The sequence below is a fragment of the Lactuca serriola genome, chromosome 1 (assembly GCF_051521515.1).
Source record: "Lactuca serriola cultivar US96UC23 chromosome 1, Lser_US96UC23_V15, whole genome shotgun sequence".
NCBI classification, from domain to species: domain Eukaryota; kingdom Viridiplantae; phylum Streptophyta; class Magnoliopsida; order Asterales; family Asteraceae; genus Lactuca; species Lactuca serriola.
In genome coordinates this window covers 133,773,911-133,798,552 of record NC_136408.1, presented here as the reverse complement: position 1 = coordinate 133,798,552, position 24,642 = coordinate 133,773,911, and the positions used below count along the sequence as shown (strand labels likewise).

The 24,642-nt window shown below is 33.9% G+C and overlaps 1 protein-coding gene and 1 pseudogene across 2 annotated transcripts; both read left to right on the top strand.

The window, feature by feature from the left end:
• The first annotated feature begins 4,541 nt into the window (after positions 1–4,541).
• LOC145098827 (disease resistance protein RPP2B-like) lies at positions 4,542–12,005 on the top strand. 2 transcript variants are annotated; one of them, XM_079036429.1, is made up of 8 exons: positions 4,542–4,717; positions 6,030–6,690; positions 7,777–8,905; positions 8,997–9,320; positions 9,403–10,272; positions 10,362–11,022; positions 11,483–11,553; positions 11,684–12,005. In XM_079036429.1, exons 3-8 carry the CDS (start codon positions 8,408–8,410, stop codon positions 11,756–11,758), a joined length of 2,499 nt encoding a protein of 832 aa, XP_078892555.1. In that variant the 5' UTR covers positions 4,542–4,717; positions 6,030–6,690; positions 7,777–8,407; the 3' UTR covers positions 11,759–12,005. The 2 variants fall into 2 exon arrangements, with proteins under 2 accessions (XP_078892555.1, XP_078892560.1); XM_079036434.1 differs by having other exon boundaries at positions 4,542–4,743.
• Positions 6,113–8,155, top strand: LOC145061757 (toll/interleukin-1 receptor-like protein pseudogene; annotated as a pseudogene).
• Positions 12,006–24,642: the final 12,637 nt, after the last annotated feature.

The window sequence follows — 24,642 nt, the reverse complement described above, 5'->3', positions numbered from 1 at the left end:
GATGTTTTATTTGACATATTTAAGCATGTCAGGGTTTCTGCCAATAAAGAGGCACTTGTGAATTTCTTGACTGGACCGGTAGAAGCAAGGTCATCGTTTAGACCCGTTGACGTTTTGATTTTTGGATGGTTTGGAGGGAAACACGCACGTATGGACCTTATAGAGGTATCCCCTCTCTTAGGCTTGAGGGGTGGGGGTTTCATGAGGGGTCAAAATGCTTTAAAAACTATTGCAGACAAGGTCACCAACATGTGAAATCATGCATAAAAAATCAACATGTGTCCATACGATTTGCATTTGATACGTTTGGCTTCCCCACACCGGATGTGGTGGAGCTTCTTAATAGAGTACAAAGGATTTACATAACAAGGTTACATCCCCTAGATGTATAAATGTAGTTTTCAAAAGAATTGGTTTTACCATACAAAAAGGTTTAGCAATGCAGATTGTTGCCTGTTTTCCATCTCACTCGTTGTATGATGATAACTAAATTTTTTAAATATCATTTATCCAAACAACAAAATACTACAAATTGAAAACCATGTTTCTTTTTTACAACTAAAATTTAAACAGAAAATGCAATTTTAGCCCTTTTTACTACTAAATATCCAACCCTAAAAATAAAAAGTGTTGAAGTGTGCTAATGTGTGTTGTACTTTGGCGATGATGCAACATTGTTTTTTTTCAATGTTTCTGAAGTTAATAAACCGTTTATACCATTTAACCAGTTTTAGTGCCAACCTTTACATTTTGTCATATTAGCCAATTCAAGTTATAAGTTATAATTTATAATTTATATATTATATATATTATTTATGTTATAGTCATATTATATATAATATTTATGTTATAGTCGGTGCGGGAAGTATATGATCAGTTTTCCTATAAAACCAAAACCAAACCACTAGATAAGTCCAAATTGGGGTGTATTTCTTGACAATAACCTGATTGTTACTTTTGAAAAGTTAAAGTTTAAGATATCTTTTAAAATTAAATGGCAAGTCACTAAAAAGTTAAAGTTTAAGATAACCACCTCCTACTGAAAATTGGGCTTCTCTCCCCATGGAAAGTAAGAGCTCCACAAGCATGGAACTCCTGGAAAGACAGAGTGCGAGCTCTAATGATAGTGATAACCTCCGCACGGAACACGTCCAAACGCTCATCCAATATCTCCAAAACACAACGAAAAATCTCAGATGAAATGAACACCCACAACTGCTCACTAATCAACTCAGCACTCGCACCCGAGCCAGAACCAGAACTTGAACCCAATCGTGAACCACCTCCTTAAGAGCTCATCTCCAAACTGAAATACAACAAGCCAAGAATCATATCATACCTAAGAATCCTCCTCCCATCAGCTTCTTAGATTCTCTGAGTCTCTCACCGATTCAAGTATGAATCCTGTGTTTTTAGTAGTACGGGTTCAATACTCCCTTCCAAACCTATCCATATTTTGCTCAACAATCCTCCTGAATCCTCTAAGTCACTTCCTCAAATTAATGCACCCAAAACTCACTAAACTGCACTACTAAACCACTAAAGCAAATCCTAGCCTTTTCTAGGTTCCCGACCTTACCCTACCCTAAGCTGTTGAAGGATTCCCGTTAATGTCAACTAGCTACCTCATGAATATAGTCACATGCAACAGATATCAAATAATCCTTCAAGTAAAAGACTCAATCCTAGAACGGTTGGAATTGTATAAGAGCTACGCAAATAGGGCCAAGTCCATCACTCTGAGATTATGCAGCTTATGCTACATGCGACTTAGCATATTCACTTAGTAGCTAACTCACATTGCTAAGAGCCCCACAAAGCACAAATCAAGCAGCATTCATGCAACGGAAAATCTAACCAACATACTCTATCATATAATACTGAACAAATCCTTAGCCGTAATCTAACATGCAATTCACATAATCATATCATATCACATAATAACATGTATTGGTACTTTGGGAACCACTTACTTGAGCTCGGCCGATTGCACGTGTCACACCCCTTTCATGGTTAGAAATTCCTTTTTAATTAAATGTTTAATTACAAAAATTTTCACCAAACCCTCAGTTTGAGTTCAGGCACAGCTGAGAGTATGTACAAATCCCTCAAACCAAGGCTCTGATACCAACTTGTAACGACCCAAAAATCAAGGATAAAAATTTCATTTTTATTATAACCAGAACACTATTGTAACTTTGTTCAGGACATTGAAAAACATTTCAAATAAAAAAAATATCAGAGTCTAATCCCAAAGATCACATAATGCGGAAAACACGGGTGTATGCGATGCGATCATCCCGAGCTCTATCATTCGAAAACCAGAATACCTGAAATAAAAACTAAAAGGCGTAAGCACAAAATTTAGTGAGTTCCCCAAATACCACATACAGTACATATCCAATGATCTATATAAGTCATGCGTAACCTTCAGCCATACATATCATTCATATATGATAATCAATAAAGGTGTTATGTCCCACACATATTCTTGCCATTATACCATGAGCCTCCTCATGGTCTTTCTTGCCAGTCTGGGGGCCACAACCCTGGGTCTTACAGACAAGTACCAGGAGCCACCTCCGGGTCTTCCATATGAGCATCACAAAGACAACTAGCATACAGTCTATAGCTACTTAACTAATAATTGTCAGAGTTCAGACTCTGGTCTTTCATACGGTATGCCAGGAGCCACCTCATGGTCTTTCATACATAATGCCAAAGGCTAACCTCGGGTCTCCCTATAAATCATGTATGACTGCCTCATCCAGCCATTGAATCCAAGTATACAGACAAAGTCAGCTAAGAACACCACATATGCGTGTCAACTAAAGGATAACCACTACATTTTGTTCCTTCTTTTCTTCTTTTTTAATAGAAATGCTGAAAACTCCACTTATGACGTGCCACATCAGCTATTGAATCCTAGTATACATGTCATAAGAACACCATATATGCATGTCAACTCAGGGACGACCACCATCTTTTGTTCCTTCTTTTCTTAATAGAAACGTTGAAAACTCCATGTATCCAGTGCTATATCAGCCATTGAGTTCCAACATGCATGCCAAGTAGGCTAAGAACACCACAGATTTGGGGTGTGTATAAGACGGTTAAAAATGGTTTTGGTTAACAACATTTTTTTGGTAAAGTTGGTTGTGGTTATTGGTTATTATTGATTAACCATAAAAGTTGGAATTTACATAAAAATAAAAACTATTGAAGTGTGCTAATGTGTATTATACTTTGACAATGATACAGCATTGTTTTTACAATGTTTCTTAAGTTAATAAACCATTTATACCATTTAACTAGTTTTACTGCCAACGTTTACAGTTTGTCATGTTAATCAATTCAAGTTATAATATATATATATATATATATATATATATATATATATATATATATATATATATATATATATATGGTTAAGTTCATTTGAGACCATCTATATTTTGTGAGAGCGTGAGACGCATTTTTTTATTTATTATTTTTTTTTAATTTTTTTTAGTTAATTCAAGTTCCGAAAATAATATTTTAAAAAAGAAATTTTGAATTTTTCCATTTATTTTGCATTTTAAAATTATTTTTAATAATATATACAGTGTAATATTGTATTAGAATATTTCACGTATTTTCAAAAAAAAAAAAAACGGGATTTTTTATTTTTTATATTTTTTAGTTAATTCAAGTTCCGAAAATAATATTTAAAAAAAATTAGATTTTTCCATTTATTTTTCATTTTAAAATTATTTTTTAGAATACGTACAGTGTAATATTCTATTAGAATATTTCACGTATTTTTCAAAAAAAAATGGAATTTTTTTATTTTTTTTAGTTAATTCAAGTTCCGAAAATAATATTTAAAAAAAGAATTTTTAGATTTTTCCATTTATTTTGCATTTTAAAATTATGTTTTAGAATATGTCATTGTAATATTCTATTAGAATATTTCACGTATTTAAAAAAAAAAAAAAAAAAAAAAAAAAAAAAAAAAAAACGGGATTTTTTTTTTATTTCTTTTTAGTTAACTCAAGTTCCGAAAATAATATTTAAAAAAAGAATTTTTAGATTTTTCCATTTATTTTGCATTTTAAAATTATTTTTAGATTTTTTCTTACTGTCTCACAAAAGTATAATGGTTTTAAATGAACCTAAACCTATATATATATATATATATATATATATATATATATATATATATATATATATATATATATATATATATATATATATATTATAAAATCAAAACCAAACCAAACCACTAGTAACTCCAAATTGGGGTGTATTTCTTGACAATAACCTGATTGTTACTTTTGAAAAGTTAAAGTTTAAGATATCTTTTAAAATTGAATGGCAAATCACTAAAAAGGAATATTGAGATAAGTTAGAAAATGGGGTGTATACTTTTTGATTTTTGTAGTATTACTTTCCAGTAATTATCATTGTACTAATAGATATATTAAGTCGAAAAGGAAAAAAAAAAAAAATAAAATAAAAAAAAAAATAAAAAGCAACACTGAGGCGGCAAAAGAAAACCATCACATCCTCGTTGATTCTCTTGTCGTCTCCCTTTCTTCTTCGTTATTTCGCCGTCTCCTTGCCAACTTAATGAGGTTCGGTCTGTGGCTTTCAGCCATCATCTTTCTCAGCCTCGTTACTACTGGTTCATCCTCTATCATCGCTGCTTCATATCTTCTTGTCGTCCTGTAGGCAGGTAATTATGAGAGCGCATTCTTACAAGTGAGTTTCACATGTGCTTAGACAATTTCATCTTATTAATGATAAATCAAATCATAATCACCTGTTTATTTAATTAACGTGTCATTGGTTTTTGTCCATTTCAATTACTTTTGTTGCACGTAGGGAAATTCTTCAATCCTTTTAAATTGCTTCCTGAATTTCTTAATGTTTTCTATTTCATAACACGGTTTTTATATTTGGTACCCTTTGAATGATGCTATCGGCTCCTTAATGGTAAGCCAGGCGCTCATAATGAACAAGCTTCAATATTTCATTATCATAATGTGTGTCTTGCTTACAATTGAAGTAAAAACTTAACGATATCTATATGTTTGTGTCTAGACTACAGCGTGCATGTACCTTTTGAACATTCATCTAGTATAGAGTTTGTTTCAGAAACATATTATTTGGATCAAGCCTATCACTGTAGTCGAAACACTTTAGATAAGATGTCTGCTGATACTAGATCCAGTGCTATATGAACTTAATTTGAGAAGATTGTTTGGAGATCCATAAACAACCATGTCAAGAAATTTAATCCTTTTTTTTGTTACATTCGGTTGTTTGTTGTTATCTAGTAAAAGCTTGAAATTTCATATATGCTTTTGCAATTTCTTTCATGGGAGATAATAGTGGATCTTTTATAGCTGTTTCGAGAATGGTATTTGGTGTTGATTTGTTTGAGGCTTACTTTACAGAAATTCAAATGTATTTTACTTTGACAACAATAGGGATGTTTATGTGGGTTTATAAAATGAAAACAGAGGCGTTGTGGCCTTGTAGGTTAAATGAATAAATTGGTTTGTTATTTTCTTGAACCCCAACTTAGCCATATAAACAGGTTAACCAAGTGAGTTAAGTGAGTAACAGCTTTTAAAATAAATTTCATGGCAATGTAATGGTTATTCTATATCAATACTTTTATTTTGGGAAAGTAATTCTACATCAATACATAGCTCTATATGTGTTGGCAAAAGGATTCAAAAACCTATCACATAATTATTTCTACCATGAGATTGTACACAAAGCAATCACGTTTAGCACTAATTAAGCTATAGAATATCCTTTAAACACAAAAATCAATATCTTTAAACACACATATACACATTATGCAGTATATAGCTCCAAAGCCAACTCGAAACTCGGAGGTGCATATGTATTGTATTTTAGTCACTTAAAGTTCTATTTTGAAGAATTAAATGGTATTGTTATTATTGAGGTGTAAATTATTTGATGAGATTTAAGTTGCATATTTTAACTATTAATAATTCGGGTTTTTTGTACAGGCATTATGTAGTGATCCTGACATTGAACAGATACACAAAATCCTGGGATCTTCATCTTCTTCTTCATCAACCCAAAAATCATAATGGTTGTTCTCTCTGAACTCCTCTCAGAAGGATCTTCATGTTCTTCATCAACTCATGTTCAGAGTTCATCAACTCATGACCATATTTCATCAATTGATGGTCATAGATATGACATATTTTTAAGTTTTAGAGGTCTTGACACTCGTCTTAGTTTCACCAATTACCTTCACGATGCACTTATAGAGGCCAATATCACTACCTTTTTGGATGATGAAGAGATTGAAACAGGGGAAGATCTGAAACCAGAATTGGAGAGTGCAATTAAGGCATCTCGGGCTTCTATTATCGTGTTGTCCGAGAATTATGCTACTTCAACATGGTGTCTGGATGAATTGGTGTTGATCCTTGAGCAGCGTATGACATCCAACCATATTGTTATCCCTATATTTTATCATGTAGAGCCCACACATGTCAGGAAGCAGCAAAGTAGCTTCGGAAATGCAATGGCTAAGCATAAACAGACGATGGACGCAGAGACAAATGCAAATAAAAGAAGTCAATGGGCTCAAAAAATAGACCGATGGAATAAAGCACTTACAGAAGTTTCTAATTTAAAAGGAAAGGACATAAAAGGAAGGTAATCACATTCTTACTCATATTTCTCATAAGCCTTCAATTTTGTTGGAGTAAGGCGTAAAATGTCAATATCATCTTCTCCCTATGAATTTCAATAAGTTTTCTCAGTATCATCAAATAGTTATTCATTTCATGTATTAGGAAAAAGAAGATGCACAAAATTGAATCTACTCCTGTTATGTGATCTCATAATAAATTCATATAGATAAATTAACCTTTATGATAAATTGACATGTGTGTTGCATTTGGTCTTTTATCATAAGTTGCTTGATTTATATAAACAGTCCCAGTTATTTCAATATGCTTGTTATTAAAAATCATATTCGAAAAGATGTGTTATAACTCTGCCTAAAGAAGCCACTCTGCCCACATTTTTGGCTTTCCATGTATGAACATCTTAGGTAAAGGTTGAATTGTGATATTCAAATAAAAGTTTTAGAATAAGGGAGGAGGTTTTTGGAATAACAAATTGTACAACAACTTCCCTTATTTATATAATAATAATAATAATAATAATAATAATAATTATAATAATAATAATAATAATAATAATAATTAAATAAATAAAATTTAATATGAAAGGTCAAAGTAATCATTTCACAAGGATTTAATGGACTAACACTCATTGTATCAAAGCGAGGGATCAAAACCACAACATAACCCTTGGAAAAGGACGTTTATTGCAAAAATGAAACATTTTGGACCCAATCCAAAGAAAACAACAAAACAAAGGGACTATATTTGCAGTTTTCTATAGCAAATAACAAGAACTTCTCTTACCTACTATAAGTCGTAGATGATAACCTGGCATTTTTTTTTCTAGCCACATTGCTAGTTAAGTTTGATGGCCTTGTAGAAACATAGTGAAGTTAGGTGGCCAATATGTGAAATATTGTAACACAATGGTAGCTTAGGTCTTATCATACATAAATATTATGACCTTATACATTAGATGATTATATGGTTAGAAGTGTAAATACAATATGGTTTTGATGTGAAGAACTTAATTCATAACAATAGTATGGTACAAATTAGATTTGCTCTTCGGATAAATTAAAATCTCCAAATCCTGTTTGTTAAACTTCAGGCTACAGACAATGTTCATTAAAGAAATCGTGAAGTACATCCACCGTAGATTACATGTGCCCTTAAGGACTTCTCAGCCATTACTCATTGGGATGGAATATCATATCCACTTTGTTACTTCCTGGTTGAATGATAAGTCCTCACATACTGCAGACATACTCACTATTTTAGGTATCGGTGGGATCGGGAAGACATCTTTAGCCAAACATGTCTATGGGTTATATTCTCATGAATTCCAAACAAGTAGCTTTATTGAAGATATCGCAAGGAAATGTGATGGAAAGTTTAATGGGTTGCTTGATTTACAAAATCAACTCTACAATGACATTTCAAAAACAAGTGCAATTAGAGTTCATGATATGGAAATATACACCACATAGATAGAACATGCACTTGCCCGTAAAAGGGTCTTTCTAGTCCTTGATGATATCACCACTCTTGATCAGTTGGATGCATTACTTGGAAGCAAAGGTTTTCATCGTGGAAGCAAAATTATAATCACAACAAGAAACAGATGGTTGACTGAGAGTTGTGCACTATTCAAAACAAACATTAAACCGAAGAATGAAAGACTTTTGCTTTTTGGCTTAGATGAGATCCAATCACAACAACTTTTGTGTTTTCATGCATTCATGTGCAACTATCCCAAGGAAGGTTATGAAGAGATGTCATATAAGCTTGTGAAATATTGTCAAGGACATCCATTGTCTCTTGCAGTTTTGGGCAAATCTCTATATAACCGAGATGTAGCTTACTGGAAAGGGTGCTTAGAAGGACTAAATAAAAAAACAAGTTCCCATGTAAATAATGTATTGAGAATGAGCTTTGATTCTTTGCCATCCAACAATGATAAGGAGTTATTTAAGCATATAGCTTGTTTTTTTGTCGGAATAGATAGAGATGTTAGTGAAACAATAATAATGGCATGTGATATAATCACAAGATCTGGAATCACGAATCTCATCGATAGATATCTTCTTAGTATAGGATCGAATAATGAATTGAAGATGCATCAGTTGGTTCAAGAGATGGGAAGATTCGAAGTACATCAAGAATCATTTGACAAGCCATGGAAGCGAAGTAGAATATGGTGTCATAATGATTCATTCAGAGTGTTGAAACAAAAAAAGGTGAGAGTTTATGTATACTTGTTGGTAGTGTGCATATTCAAATTACTTTGTATTATCTCATTTTTGTTTTTGGCCATTTGTTTGTTCTTAGGGTAAGGGAAATGTTCTAGGTCTTTCCCTTGACATGCGCATGCTCGAGAAAGAGAATTTGGGAGCACCATTTGATCTAAAAACAGATGCTTTGAGTAACATGGATAGTCTGATGCTACTACAAATGAATTATGTGCACATGAACGGGTCTTATGAGAACTTTCCAGATGAATTAAGAGGCTTGTGTATGCATGGTTTTCGTTTAAAGTGTATACCTTTAGAGCTACCGATGATGAATTTGGTTGCTCTTGATATGTCATATAGTTATATTGAATCATTTGTTGGTTGTTATAGCAATACACATCAACTTGAGAAGAGGCAAAAGGTAACTTATCTTCATTCACTATTCATCAATGTTCAGTTGATGATAATTGAAATCTGTTCTAATTTATTTTTGCTTTTTGCAGTTGGATGGATTGTATTTAAAAGACAACAAGCTGCTCGGATCATTGAAGATTCTTAATTTAAGTTTCTGTAAACAACTGCATAGTCTTGGTGATTTTGACCAATTCCCTGCACTCGAGAGGTTAATAGTCAGAAATTGCATTGGTTTGGTTGAGGTTGGTGAATCAATTGAGAAATGTGTTGAACTTGTGTTCATTGATCTGAGCAACTGCAAGAAGCTTGAAAAACTTCCAAGAAACATAGGCATGCTGAAGAATGTCAAAACATTGTTGCTCGATGGCTGTAATCTCAGTGATTCTCAAACCGAGGATATGGATATGGTCATAAACATACGAACCTCTTCCTCCTCCTTTATGGGGGCTATATCAAGTGATTTGAAGTTGTTTACAATTTCTTTACCGAGGTCTTTAGTAAGGTTGTCACTGGTAAATAATAATTTGTCCACAGATTGCTTTCCCATGAATTTTAGTTGCCTGTCCATGTTAAAGGAATTATATTTGGATTACAATCCTATAAATTCCATGCCCAGTTGTATGAGAACCATTCCTAGGCTTGAGATACTTAGTATGGCCAATTGTAAAAAATTGAAATCAGTTGAGTATCCTCCGCGTACACTAAACAGGTTGTTGCTCTTTTCTCGTCTTGGGAGTTTTGTAAGGAAAGTTGAATTTGATCCAGAAATGTCCCCACTAGAGGTAACATCAAACTGGTGGTTAGATTTCACACCTGGGTCCTATGAAATCGAAGGCATGATCAAAATCCAAGCAATGGTAGGTGTTGAGGAAAAGGTATTACGGAGCTTGGGTTGGATTAATGAAGACTTCCTTAACAAAGGGTGTGTGGGAACCAATCCTTCGGAATCAAAAGTCCAGGTTTTGTTTGATTAACTGTCTGTCTTTATGTTAATATGTATAATATATTTGTTGTGTTTGTATTTAATTAAGGTGGTTGTATTTTTCAGAGAATGTTTTATGAATTTGGAATATTCAGCACAAAGTATGAGGTGGAGGAGATGCCAAGATGGTTTAAGTATAGAAGCTTGGGGCCATCAATATCATTCACCATCCCATCATCATCATCATCATCTCCAAACAACCTTATTGGACTCAACTTCTGCTATTTGCACACATTGAAACCTCCTGATGAGTCGTTATTATTTCCACATGATCAGTTCCCTAGTACGCCAATTATCAGTTCTGTAGTACATGATATGTTCCCTAGTACGCCAATTACGACAATTCATAATATAACAAAGAACCACACATGGATATACGAACGTCACTTGGATGGAGTTATTGTAGATGGAAAGTGTTGGGTGATGTTAAGTCATTGGATGTTTCGGATGAATGAGATGGAGGCGGGTGACCATGTTACTATTACTGTTACAGCGCCATATGATGAACTTGTAAAGGAGTGTGGGGTGAGTCTTGTGTATGAGGATGAAGAAGAAGAAGATGCATTGGGTTATTACAAGTCATGGAATCATATAATTGGTGGAGATCTCTCTCAGTTTCAAACAACAACAGGACAATACATCCTACAGAACAGGCGGTTTTTTGAGTTTGCCATTTATTTGTTTCCCTATCTTGGTAAATTAATTCCAGATGGCCCCACATATCAAGGTATATGTGATTTTTGTTAAATATTTTCAATGAGATGTTATCTTCTCTCCATATCATCTTAAATTTGTTACACACAACCACGACGTTCAAGTTAGATGTCATTTTTGTTAAATATATATAATAATGTCTTATGTATAATGATCACATCCATGACCCAATTTCTTTAAGATATTGGATAATGACCCATTTTTCTTAATAGATGGATCATAACTTAAATATTTAAAATATTGAATAATAGGACCCTAATCCACCCATTTATTATTGATTTATTGACCTATAAGATAAGATTTTGTTTTCATAAAATACAAAAATTAAAATTCGATTGTTAATTTTTAAATGAATCGAACCAAGTATTGATCCTGTCTAAATGGGTCGATTTGTTATGTCAGTTGACTATGTCTTTGATATGTTGGTTCACATAAATAAATATATTTATGCTTTTAATACAACTTGTGTTCAGGACATAAGGAAGTGTCCTGGTTTAGAGCTTTTTCTCAAAGGAATCCTGGCCTAATTGGTAGCACACATGTGGTATATTTTTTCTCACCCAAACCTTTCTAATATCACAGAATAAAAAAGCATACACAATCAAATATGTAATCATCATATATGTGTATAATTATGTAATTTTATAATTTTCTAACTTTTCCTTTACTCATAGGGTAAGGGGGAATCTTCAAGATCTCATCCTTCACGTGAAACTGCTTGTGAAAGAGAGGTTGCATTTCTAAATTAATCACATGAAACCCAATGAGTTATATCCTAATTTTCCAGAAGAATTAAGATGGTTTGCTCATTGTTGCATTTGGTGCCTATTTATGTTCATGTTTCTTTCTTCTTTTTTCTTCTTTTCTTTTTTTTTTTTCTTTAGACCATGTTTGGTATGGTGGAATAAAAGGAGGAATGGAATGAACCATTCAATTACTATTTAAAATGCATTGTTTGGTTATCAAAAGGAAATGAATGTTTCATTACAAAGAGAATGGGATTCCTTAGGAACACGCCTTTTTCATTCCTTGGGGGTACCTTACTTTTCTTTCTTTCCTTTCCCGCATGTGAAAAGAAATGACAAATATACCCGGCCTACCTCAATCGTATCTTTCTAATTAGTTCTCGCGATAATTGATTTTTGACAAATCAAAGAAAACCCCATTGAAAGCAGAATTATTATCCACTGCATCTAGAAAATCAAGAAACTTTCTACAAATTTTGAGCAGGAGCAGTAGGAAGAATTACTTTTCAAGAATCGCTCTTGACAATATAAAGAGCTTTTGCTTCATCGCTTATGTTATAATTATATATTTCTTCATTTTTATTTGTCTTTGTTAGTTCCAAAATCCAAAATTGTTTATAAGCATATTATTTATTGTTTAAACATCTTTGTTGTTAAACATGCACATGAACTTTCTGATGAAATGTTTCAATAATTTTTTTCATTGAAATGCTTATGACGTTGCTTATAAATATATAGAGAAATTAAATTGTATTAATTTTTGGTTCTAACTAAAGACATCCATGCTTGGACGATACATGCATAGTTCTTTTTTACTTTTTGCATTTTTCATGTTTTGATAAATGATTGTTATTTTGATTATATAGAATGTTACCTTAACTACAAATCATATGTATAGTGATTTAGAGGGCACTTTTGTAATTATCAGTTAATTTCATTCTATTCATTTGTTCATTTGTATCTACCAAACAACATGTATGAATGATGCATTCCATTCAAGGAGACTGACCGAACATGACAATCGAAATAGTATTGATACATTCTATTAGATTGTCCATTTCATTACATCGTTCATTCCATTCCTTTATCATTTCATTCCATCCAACCGAACATACCCTTATTGTTGTTTGATTGCAAAAGATAGGTGAAAACAATATGAATAGTTTTTGAGTTTAGTTAATACACATGTAAGAATAAGATGCAAGTCGGCATCTTGTTTTGATTACTTTATATACATTTATATTTTGTTGATTTGGTTTATGTTATTGAAGAAAAGACTAAAATGTAATTGTTGAATTGCCATAAATTCTGATGGTTTCGGTTAACAATTTTTTCGGTTAAGTCGGTTGTGGTCATTGGGTATTATTGATTAACCATAAAATTTGGAATTTATTGAAAAAGAAACGCCACAAAAAAAATCCATATCTCTTTTTTCTCAACTAAATTAATCGGTAAATACGATTTTAGCCTGTTTTACTATTAAATATCCAATCCTAATAATAAAAAGTGTTGACGTGTGTTAATGTATATTGTGCTTTAGCGATGATATTGCATTGTTTTTTGGGATAATGTCATAACAACCCCTAAGATTTTCAGGAATTTACAGGGCGAGCCACGTGTGCGCTCAATGGATTGATCAAGCTGACGTGTCAGTTACATGTGCGTGCTGACTGTGCTTTATAATACAAAACGTGTGCGCTCAATGGATTGATCAAACCTCCCACCTCTAAATAAGAAACCAAAGTGCACACCACTCGAAAGCTTTTTACGTTTCATATCCGAAAACATTAAATATAATGTATATTAATGAAAAAAATTTACATACACAATTTTAATTATCTTTATTATTATTATTATTATTGTTGTTGTTTTTTATAAGTGTGTGTGTGTGTGTGTGTGTGTGTATATATATATATATATATATATATATAGAGAGAGAGAGAGAGAGAGAGACAGAGACAGAGCTAGGTTCAAATGTTTCTAGCAAATAGTGTGTGCCTAAATTCACCAATGAGAATTCAGGAATAATAAATCATTAAGTAAATTAAAAAATGGTATAATGATAAACTTACTATATCTAATTATGGAAAAATTAAGTCATTTAATCTCTCCTTAATTAGTTTAACCCTACAAAGCCAACATCCCTAACCATCGACGGCTTCCTCAAATCATTGATACCTCTGTACCTTAAATCAATTCATACATCCGATCACCACCGTCGGCCTTTGATCCGCCATCATGACAGCAACTTCTAGATCCTCTAGTCGACTACTCTTCTTCCTCATCTTTATGTTCGTCGCCTTCCATCCACCATTCCTCCATGCTTACAGATGGTGGCAAATAATAGATTGATTGAAATAGAATGCCTGTTCGATTAAAGTCATCAGAATAAGATTATCTCTTTCTTTTCATATCTGATTTTGAGTTTTTGAGCCAACAATACTGAACCATAAGACAACTATTGAACAACAAGACCACAGGTTTGATTTAATGTTTATGTGATTCTTTTTAATCTATATTTTCCGTCTTTGGTTCTTAGTTAGTGCATATACGATGACATATACTACTCTAATTTGTATTTGTGTTTTGGTTTTATTAAAATAATGGATATAAATAACACATACGGAAGTGCACTCTATGTGTTTGTGTTTATGCCTGAGAGAAGACAAAATGACAACTAAGACTAATGATTGATAACTGTATGAATTACAACAGCATGAAGAGTGAAGCAATGTGGTTAAGAAGTTGGACGATCCTCGAGGGGGAGTCGTTCATCAGGTTTGTTTTTCTTTTTATCTGCACCTTGATCTTGATTTCTCTTATTGATAATCAACCTCCTATCCAATAAATTATTCCCCAATCTAAATCCGTAGAGACACACGATCATTTCTAAATCCGTGGAATTTTTAAACATTAATTGTTTATCCCATTCTTAAAGAATCAGATAGTGAGAAATATCAATTCTTCTCTTTGAATTTTGAATAGATACTTTGATTATAAAAGTCTAATTCAGTAATTGGTTTGGAATTGTTTTTATACTTGTTCTTCTATGTTTTATTGTAGTGATTTTTAATATAAAAGTCAATTTATGTTAGAATCTTGTTTTGCATATACTGGCTTTAGTAGTTTTGTTTTTCTAAACCATTTGAATTGGGTAAAATTATATAAGCAGGAACGTGTGTTTCTTTCTAATATTCATGATTCAGATATTATGTTGGAATTTAATGTATGTTAATATGATGCAGAAATGATGAGGTAACTTATGAAAAAAAGATATGTGATACTTCATTCTCAAAGAATGAAGAAAAACAACAATATTCTTTCAGCATATCGGGATTCAACATCCAAAAACAGCAATATTCTTTCAGAATTCAAGAAGAAAACATGGAATATGTACGTCTTTAAAGGTTAAAATATATTTTTTTTAAAGGTATTTATACACTTAAAAGCATATGTACGTCTTTAAAAAGGTAGTTTTATGATGAAATATGTATTTGTAGACTCAAAATGAATTTTTTTTAATATATAAATACCTTTCAAATTGTATTTCTTTTTTCAAAATATAGAAAATACTTATTTGTATTAATAATACAAAAAAAAAAAAAAAAAAAAAAAAAAAAAAAAAAAAAACTATATTTACATTGAAAATAGAAAAAAAAATATGTATTAACACCGAATATGTAATTTTACATTTTTGGAAGTTTAAAAGATATGTAGCAATATATTATATACTTTCAAAATCATAAAACATATATAAACATATATTTATATATCTAAAAATATGAATATGCTTTAAAAAATGTACGTTTTTAAGTCTATTAATACGATTTCGATATAACAATATATTTTTAAGGGTGTACATACGCTTTGAAAAATATATAAACCTTTAACAATGTTTTTTTAATCTTTAAAAATGTATTTTATATCTTTATAAATATAATTATACCTTTGAAAATGTAATTAAAAATAATATACTATAAAAAAAGATAATAATAATAATAATAATAATAATAATAATAATAATAATAATGATGATGATGATGATAATTATAATAATAATTACTATTATCATTATTGCATTTTAAATTATTTCAGTAATATACAATATATATTAAAATTTTGAAATATGTAACACAAAAAGCAATGCAACATAGTTGTAAGATCCTTGCTTTATGAGTTGGAGGTGATGGGTTCGAAACTCCCTTATCCCATTTTCCATGTAAGTCATATAAAGGAGTAAAGCAATATTGAGCCACGTCATCGAGTCCGTCCCACTCATCATCCACATGGCTCGCTAGCTATACAAGTTACTTGCTTAACCTCTAAAAGTGGCAAAACTAAAATATTTTTTACAAGTCTGCGGCATAAACGAACCAAAATTCCATTAAAGGGTAAAACCGTATATTCCTGAAAAACTTAAGGGTTCTTATAACATTATCCCTTGTTTTTTAGTAGTTCTAAAATTAATAAACCATGTATACCATTTAACTAGTTTTAATGTCTACCTTTACATTTTGTCATTTACTATAAAATCAAGAAAACATTTTAAACCGAACTAAATAAAAACCAACTAAATGCAACTTATAATATATCATATTAATCCATTAAAGTTATAATTTATAATTTATATATTATTTTTGTTATAGTCAGTTCGGTTAATATGGGGTCGGTTCCCCTATAAAACCGAAACCAAATCTAGTCCGGCTGTGGATGAAAAATATAGATTTATGAGTAGCATAGTATGTGTGTAACATCTCGAAAATTATGAGGTAAAAATTTCATTTTAATTCAACCAAGACGTTAATTATCTTTACGCCAAACATTCATTATACTTTTTCTAAATATTCAAAATCTCTTTATAGGAAAACAGTTATTAGAGTACAATCACAAAATCATCATAATGTGGAAACATGGTTGAATGCACTGCGATCAAGCAGCTCCCTTCCCTTCTGAACCGAAAGTACCTGAAACCATAACTAGAAAACCGTAAGCACGAAGCTTAATGAGTTTCCCAAAATACCACATATATAAAACATACAAGTGCCATGGGCTACCCCCATGGTCTTTTTTCATAATGTAGAATGTCAAATCCCGGTCTTACATATACGAGTGTCATAGGCTACCCCTATGGTCTTTCCTTGCGATGCCAAGGGCCAAATCCCGGTCTTACACACAAGTGTCATGGGATACCCCCATGGTCTTTCTTAAAATTATAACAAAGACAACAAGCACTCCACATAACAAGAAATGGGTTGACATTGGTGCCTTCGACCCATGGATATGGTGAGAAAACTCATCTCCAACTGTTGAGACACTCAGATAAATCTATGACTACTGGTCCGACGATCCCCGTGTTATCAATACCAATAACATCGAATTAATAATTAGATTCCAATCTGTAACCATCAATCTAAACTAGGGTAAAAGATCATTTTACCCTTTACCTAACTTGACCCAAGGTCAATGTCCAAACCATCTACACAAAAAGGCCCAATTCCAAAATGGTCACCTAAAGCCCAATTATGGCCCAATCATCCAAAGTTAGCCCAAATACCTTTGTAGGCCTTCATCCAAAAGAACCCACTATAAAAGCATCAGCCCAAAAATAGAAACCTGATGGCCTAACAAGACCCTAATCTCCTAAGGTCCAAACATAGGCCCAAAATTGAGAAGCCCAAAACCGAAGCCCACCTGTTGAGTACGCAAGGCGTACTCAGCTTGTATGTTTAGTGTACACCCTCTGGGGCTAGTACGCGCAACCTACCAGCTTGGTACGCCTAACGTACTCCTCAGTTGGCAACCCCACTTCATTAAACTCTTATTTCATTGAGACTTCAAGCCAAACTCTCATATCTGATTCTATAAGACCACTTAACACATCAAGTTGTCAACTTTACACACATGCATGGCTTAATGGGGCTCAAGAGCTCAAAAAGAGCTTAACAAGGTATTAACACATGCATGGTTCAAGATACACCATAAAGCTTGCATTTTTTATGAACAAGGTAACCAAAAGAAGTCTAGATCTAACACCAATACTTCTGGAGTGAGTCAAGAAGCTCATCAATCACTCAATGGACTCAAAATGCATAAAATGACCACATAACTAGATCTAGCATCATGGATCATCAAGATGTGAGCTTTTTACCTCAAAAAGCTTGCCAAATATTATTTAACCCCGAATCTTCTTCTTCTCCTTCATAAACCACCAATAAACACCCTTTAAGGCTCAAAACTCACAAAAACACACTAGGGTTTCGATTTTCGAACAAATAAAGGTGGAGGATGGCTAAATATGACCAAATGAGGTTATCATAAAGCTTAAATAGGGTGCAAACCCTAAAAATTAGGGTTTCACACATGCCCACGTGTGATGTGTACTCAACGTACGCCCCGCGTACATGGTTAAGACTCATGATCCAGAATTACACTAGTACGTCCAGTGTACTCCAACTTTATTGAAGTTGGCAACTCTACCCCCTTGGGACCAATTCTGAAAAACATTAGCACACCAAGGGTCTAAACTGAAAAGTACTTTGAACTGAGTGTTACAACTCTCCCCCACTTAAATTAGATTTCGTTCTTGAAATCATTCCTTACCATCCCAGGTACACCAGACAACCTGAAAAACCAACCACAACCCCAATGCGGACCGAGTAAGCAACCCTGAGCATACAACAGCCTTCCAAATGAATCCAAACCCAACCTTAGTAGGGCTCCCAAATCCTGAAAATAAACGGAGCCGGAACACCCAGAATATGGAATACTAATTAAGGAAATACAATGTGCAAATTGAAGGTCAACTCGTCGAGTCCAAGGGGGATAACTCGACGAGCAGGAATAAGTTTGGGACGCGGGTTGAGAAGCCTACTCAGCGAGTTAGGGAGGACCAATTCGACGAGTTGGTCTAGGTTTGGGAAACCCTAAATTCGGAGTTTTGAACCATATTTAAGCATCTTAATCCCCACCTATCAGCCTTATTTCTAGCCTCCAAGTCCTAAACCCTAATCTACGAAACCCTAGATCCTTGTGTGAGATTGTAAGCCATTTTTTAGTGAGCCTTGTGTGATTTGAAGCTTATAGAAGAAGAAGAAGCTAAAGGATTTCAGGAGAAGATTGTAGATACAGCAGCAACAGCTCATCATCTTCATTTTCTAGTAAGCAAGCCTCAACCTTGCTTAGTAGCTTGTTAGATCTCCTTCTTATCATTTCATGGAGTTTTTGGTCCAAGAAGCTTAGTACTTAGGATATGGACATCCCAAGTGATCTGTCTTTCAGATCTAGGTTTAGAAGGGGTTTCATGGCATAAAGGTGCAAGCATTATGACCATGGAAGCCCCATGCAAGCTTTAAGGTGTTATTATGGCCTTTTAAGCCCCAAAAGGCCATGCATGGAAGGGAAATTAAGAATGTTATGTGTTCATTTGGTGTCTAGGACCTAGATCTCGGTTTTCGTGCTTTGGTTTGGAGTATTATAGCTTACAGACAAAGATCTATGTCCTAAAGAGCTAGGTTTTGAGCTAAACCCATTAAGAAGGACTATTAACGAGTAAAGTTGGAAACTTTACACTTAAGAGGGCATTTCTAGTATGTAGAAGATGTATGGGGTTTGGATCTAGAGAGTAAAGACTTAATCTGTTAAGAGGGCCCAAACAGACAGATGGAGTCGACGAGTTGAGTCGATTTGTCCCGATTCTATATAGGGTAGAACTCGACGAGTCTGAACACGGACTTGATGAGTTGACTCGTTCTGCCATGACTATGAGTAGTGAGGGAACTCGGCTAGTCAGGGGGATGAATCGACGAGTTGAGTCAATTCAGAGTGTTGACTTTGATTGGACGTTGACTTTGACCTTGACCTTAACTTTGACCAAGGATGACCATGGAGGGTTATTAGGTATGGGAAGGGTTCAAAAGGGTTGAGTAGAGTGCCTAATTGGACAAGAGTATGTGAGGGGTGGAATGGTCTTCTACCCCAGTGAGGACTTATGGTCAAGTTATAAGCATCCTAAACTTATCTAATTTGTATGATGATCAGTAGCTCAGGGACTAGAGAGATCAGTAGTTCGAGGATCTGCCAGCTTGCAGCAAGAGGTTTATTTGTGGTATTTTGCATTCAGATTGTGAGGTGGGTTTCCTTTCGTAGGAATGGGTCGAAGGCACCAATGTCGGACTGTGTAGAGTAGACAAGTGTTAGCTAGGCCCGTATCTTAGAATTGTTTTTGATTAGTAGCTAAGTGTGGGTCGGGCCCGTATCTTAGTATTATATGAGTATATTTATGAATGGGTAGATTGTGGTATTAGTATGTTCCGGAATAAAATATGATGCCGGGCGGGGCCCGAGGAAGGTCATATGTATGCTTCTGAACTACGGTTCGATGTTAGGTGGTGCGCAATGAAGAAATGCATGTTTATTATACTTGTCTATGTGATACTTGTATGTTCCTGGTATGAGGTGAGTGTGGGCGGGGTCCCGTATCTCATAACTAGCTGAGTTTGGACGGGGTTCCATATCTCATTATTAGCAGAGTAGGGGTGTGCCCATGATAGGCGAGGTGTTAGGATGATAATATATAGTATTCTGTATGATTATTTATGTACTAGCATAATTATATGTTATCGTTTGTGTGTGTATAGCGGGCGGGGCCCAGAGACAGGCGGGGCCTGGTAGAAACAGATATGTATACAGAGCGGGGCTCGATGCCAAGCGGGGCCTGATGCCAGACACGGTCTGATGCCAAGCGTGCACCGAGGAAGGGGCGGGGGCCCAATCTATGTGATTATGTGTATGGTATGTGGTAGTATGGGGAGACTCACTAAGCTTCGCGCTTACAGTTTTCAATTTTGGTTTCAGGCACTTCTGGTAGTAAGGGGAAAAGCTTGGGATGACTGAAGTGCACACACCATTTATTTAGCCTTGGATTTTTTCACTTTGATATATTTGACAGATGTTTATGATGTTTTGAGAATAATGACTTATGACTCTGTGTAACGTTTTAATAACTATGGTTTTATTAATCATTTAAAATGAAATTTTTTGACCGTATTTTTGGGATGTCTTAAGTTGGTATTAGAGCTTTGGTTTGAGGGATTCGGGCACACTCTCGGGTGTGTCTGAACTCAAACTAAGGACTTGGTATGAAAATTTTCAAAAGAAAATCATTTTTATAAACAGAACTTTGAAAAGAGAAAAGGGTGTGGTGGATGCAATCAGTCAAACTCAAGTAAGTACTCCCAAATTACCCATATAAGTTATGTTATGATATCTTTATGAGAATTTCATGCTAGATTAGGGCTAAGGATCAAGGAAGGATGCCTTATGTACATGTTATATGTGTATCAGCTTTATGAACTACATGCTAGTACAAATTAGTCAGTGATATGATGGCCTGATTATGATATGCTTGATTATGTGTACTCAATGCTCGAATGCTACTTGCTTTGTGCTTTTAGAAGTTCTAGTTATCTTTTAGTAACTAGTAAACGAATATGTTAAGTTACATATTACGAAGACTAAATACTTTCACGAATCAGCCCTTTGTGCAATAAATCTTCCACTTGTTCCTGTAATATCAAGTGTTCTTTGGAACTCATCCTTTAATGCACCAAATTAGGGAGCTTTGCACACGGAACAAAGTCGATGTGATGTTGAATATCACGCAAAGGAGGCAACTCAGATGGTAATTCCTCAGTAACTAAGGACTAAAATTCTCGCATAAGAGGAAATAATTTATCATGAATGTTGTTATTTATGCCTCCTTGTATCTCACCAATAGCTATAACTTCATAAATAACCAAATTACCCTTGATTTCTTCCTCAAAGACGCGATGGGCCAGAATTATCAGGTTGTTCTTTGTAGTAGTTGTTGGTTTAGTAGTTGAGGGAACATGTTCTTCCAAAGGAACAATCATCATTTTTATGCAGTTAAATGTGAATGTGTATATGTTATCCCTTCCTTTGTGTATTGCATTTAGATCAAATTCCCAAGGTCGTCCGAGTAGGATGTGACAAGCATCCATGTCCACAATATCAAACGTTACTGTGTCTTGATATTTACTAATAGAAAAGGGAATCTTACACTATTCAGGGACTCAAATGTCCCCGACCGACTTGATCCACCCAATTTTATAAGGGTTGGGATGTTTTATGGTGGGTAAGTGTAAACGGTGAACAATGTCGCATGGTACAATATTCTCGGTGCTTCCGCTGTCAATTATAACATCAAGAATTTTGTGATGCACGACACATCGGGTACGGAAAAGAGTAGGTCGTTGTGATGGTTTCTTGGGTTCTTTAGGAGCTAACATGATGCGACACACCACATAATTTTTGGTTGTATAATTGTCCCAAGAGGCCTCATTCGCCAGGTAACATACTTCTGCGACCTCTTCTTCAGTCTCGGTGTTGCTACCTTCTTTATCCAACTCATCCTCCATGGTGGTTAAATTTACTTTGGCCAAGGCTAAGGCCCTGCAATCACAATCACTTGAGAGGTGACTAGGAGCCCCACATTTAAGACATTTTCCCGCTATTGGTCGAGGACAAGGGTTAGCAATGGTTTTGGTGGGTTGTGAAGAGGATGTAGCAATACTTTTCCCACGATTTATGGTAGGGGTTTTAGTTATTGGTTTGGTGTTTTCAATGACTGGTGTAGGGAATGTGGTGGAGGGTGGGTTGGTACAAGTATAGTTTGTATTCCAATTTTGTTTATTCTTGAGGATTTGGGATTTTGCTCGAATTGCTAAATTATAGGCATCATCTAAGTTGTAAACATGAACCAAAGAAATCCTTCCTTGAAGATGTAGTCCATTAATAAATCGAGAAACTTATTGTCATTCTAGTAAGAAATATATAACTTACCTTGTTGTTCTCAATTGATTTGCAAGTTTTTCCACTAATTTTGCCCCCCCCCCCCCCCCCTTTAAGCTTATAAGCCACCAACGTGACTCACTTCTCCATTGGAATCTCATAAAATTGAAAAAAAAATCTACTTCACTTTTCCAATCTAAGAAATCTTCAATGTTCATGGATCCATTGAACAACGGAACATCCTTCACTCGTTGCTTGTAATCGAAGTCATGGCTATCCCTGCGCCTTCCAACCCGACCCCCTCTGACCTCTTCATCTCCATTATCATCTTCCAAATTGAAATCCTCCCCAAAACGACCTTGTTCTTGTTGTCTCATTCGCTCTTCTGGTCGATTCCTTCGCCGATCTGGTTGTTGGTTTTGACGACTGGGTTGGTTATTTTGATTGTTTCAGTTTTATGTAGTAGTGAGGGATGTTAAATGTGACAACCGTCAAAATTCGAGTCGATTCTAGATTTTACTAAACTTAGTTGCATGTATAGGCACGTCACATACTAGACTTAGTAACTAGAAGCTAAGTTATAACCTACTAGAAACTTGGAAACAAGTAGAATCGAAGGAAGTGTGCTTAGATTTCACATTGATATGTGAATTCTACATCTACTTAACTGTAGTGATTATCTATAATTGAGTCACTCTCTGACTCAAACACCTTTTCATGAATCATATACATGCATAATGCACTTGACCTAGTGGTATAAATTAGGTCTGAGTCTCGTAGGAACTTAAGTTAAAGTTGAAAACTAGGGCTAGTATACTTGATTCCTTAATTTCGCTTGAATCTCGGAATCACTACATAGAATGCCAATAAACTGATAAAATAAATTACAAACATTATTTATAACTATAAAAGAGTTCTAATACCATAAGATAATTTGAAGTCTCAAAGATTCAATTTATTTTAATATCCTATGATTTATTAAATCCCAGAACCCTAAAAAGTCCTAAAAACTAAAATTTACAAAGCTTTACATTTAAAATCCCATGTAAATTTTTATAAACCCTACATTATCAAATTAAAATAATCAAGTTGGGAAATATAATCAAGGAAATTATATTTAGTGTACCAACATTTACCCTTAATTTATAAGTCAAAAATCAAAGTTTTATGAATAATATATAAGTTAAGGTGCATATCTTATAAAAATTTCATACTTTTATAAAAGATATGAAATTTATCAAAATGGAAGAAAGGGAAACCCTATCTCATTCCCTAAATTTCGTTCTATCTCTTCCACTATCTCTTTTTCCAAATTAGAAATCATTTAAAACAATTCTTACACTCAACCATCTTCTTCACTTCTCTCTCTCCCTCTCTCTCTCTCTCTCTCTCACTCTTCAAATCCCCAACACCATTTTCTCTCTTCCTCTCTCTATAACCATGAAATATTTCTAGAAAATGAAGCCAAAAACACACCTTAAACTCTAAATCATCATCATCATCTAGGGTGGTTCTTCAAGGTAATCACGAAAATCCTTTAATCTTCCTTCCAAATCTCAAGTTTTCTTGCATATCTTCTTCTTCTACACCATTCTATAGATGGATTATTCACATGCATGTTCATAACCATGATTTTTATGATTATGGTGATATTATTTTGCCCAAAAACCAACATGCATGTGATGATCTTCAAGCTTAGAGGCTTGATCATCAAAGTTTGTTGTTAAAAAGAATTCAAATAGGTTCATAAAGGATTTATTCCCAAATAAATATCTAAAATTTATTTTCTGACCAAATCCAATTTTTCCCAGAATTCCACCAACAAAATGAGATGTTCCACAAATTTTCAGAAAATAATTCATTTTTCTCGAATTATTATAATAATTGAAAAAATAGGGCAATAATTCATATATAATACTTTCTAAGGTCTATAAATTCTACGTAAATTCTTAGATGACCCCTAAAGTGAACGATAACATCTCAGGGAGTTTCATTGATATTTGTTACTGTTTGCTATGGTTTTAAATTTTCTATTTTTTTTAATTCAAATAAATCATAAAACCACTTTAAGGAATGTG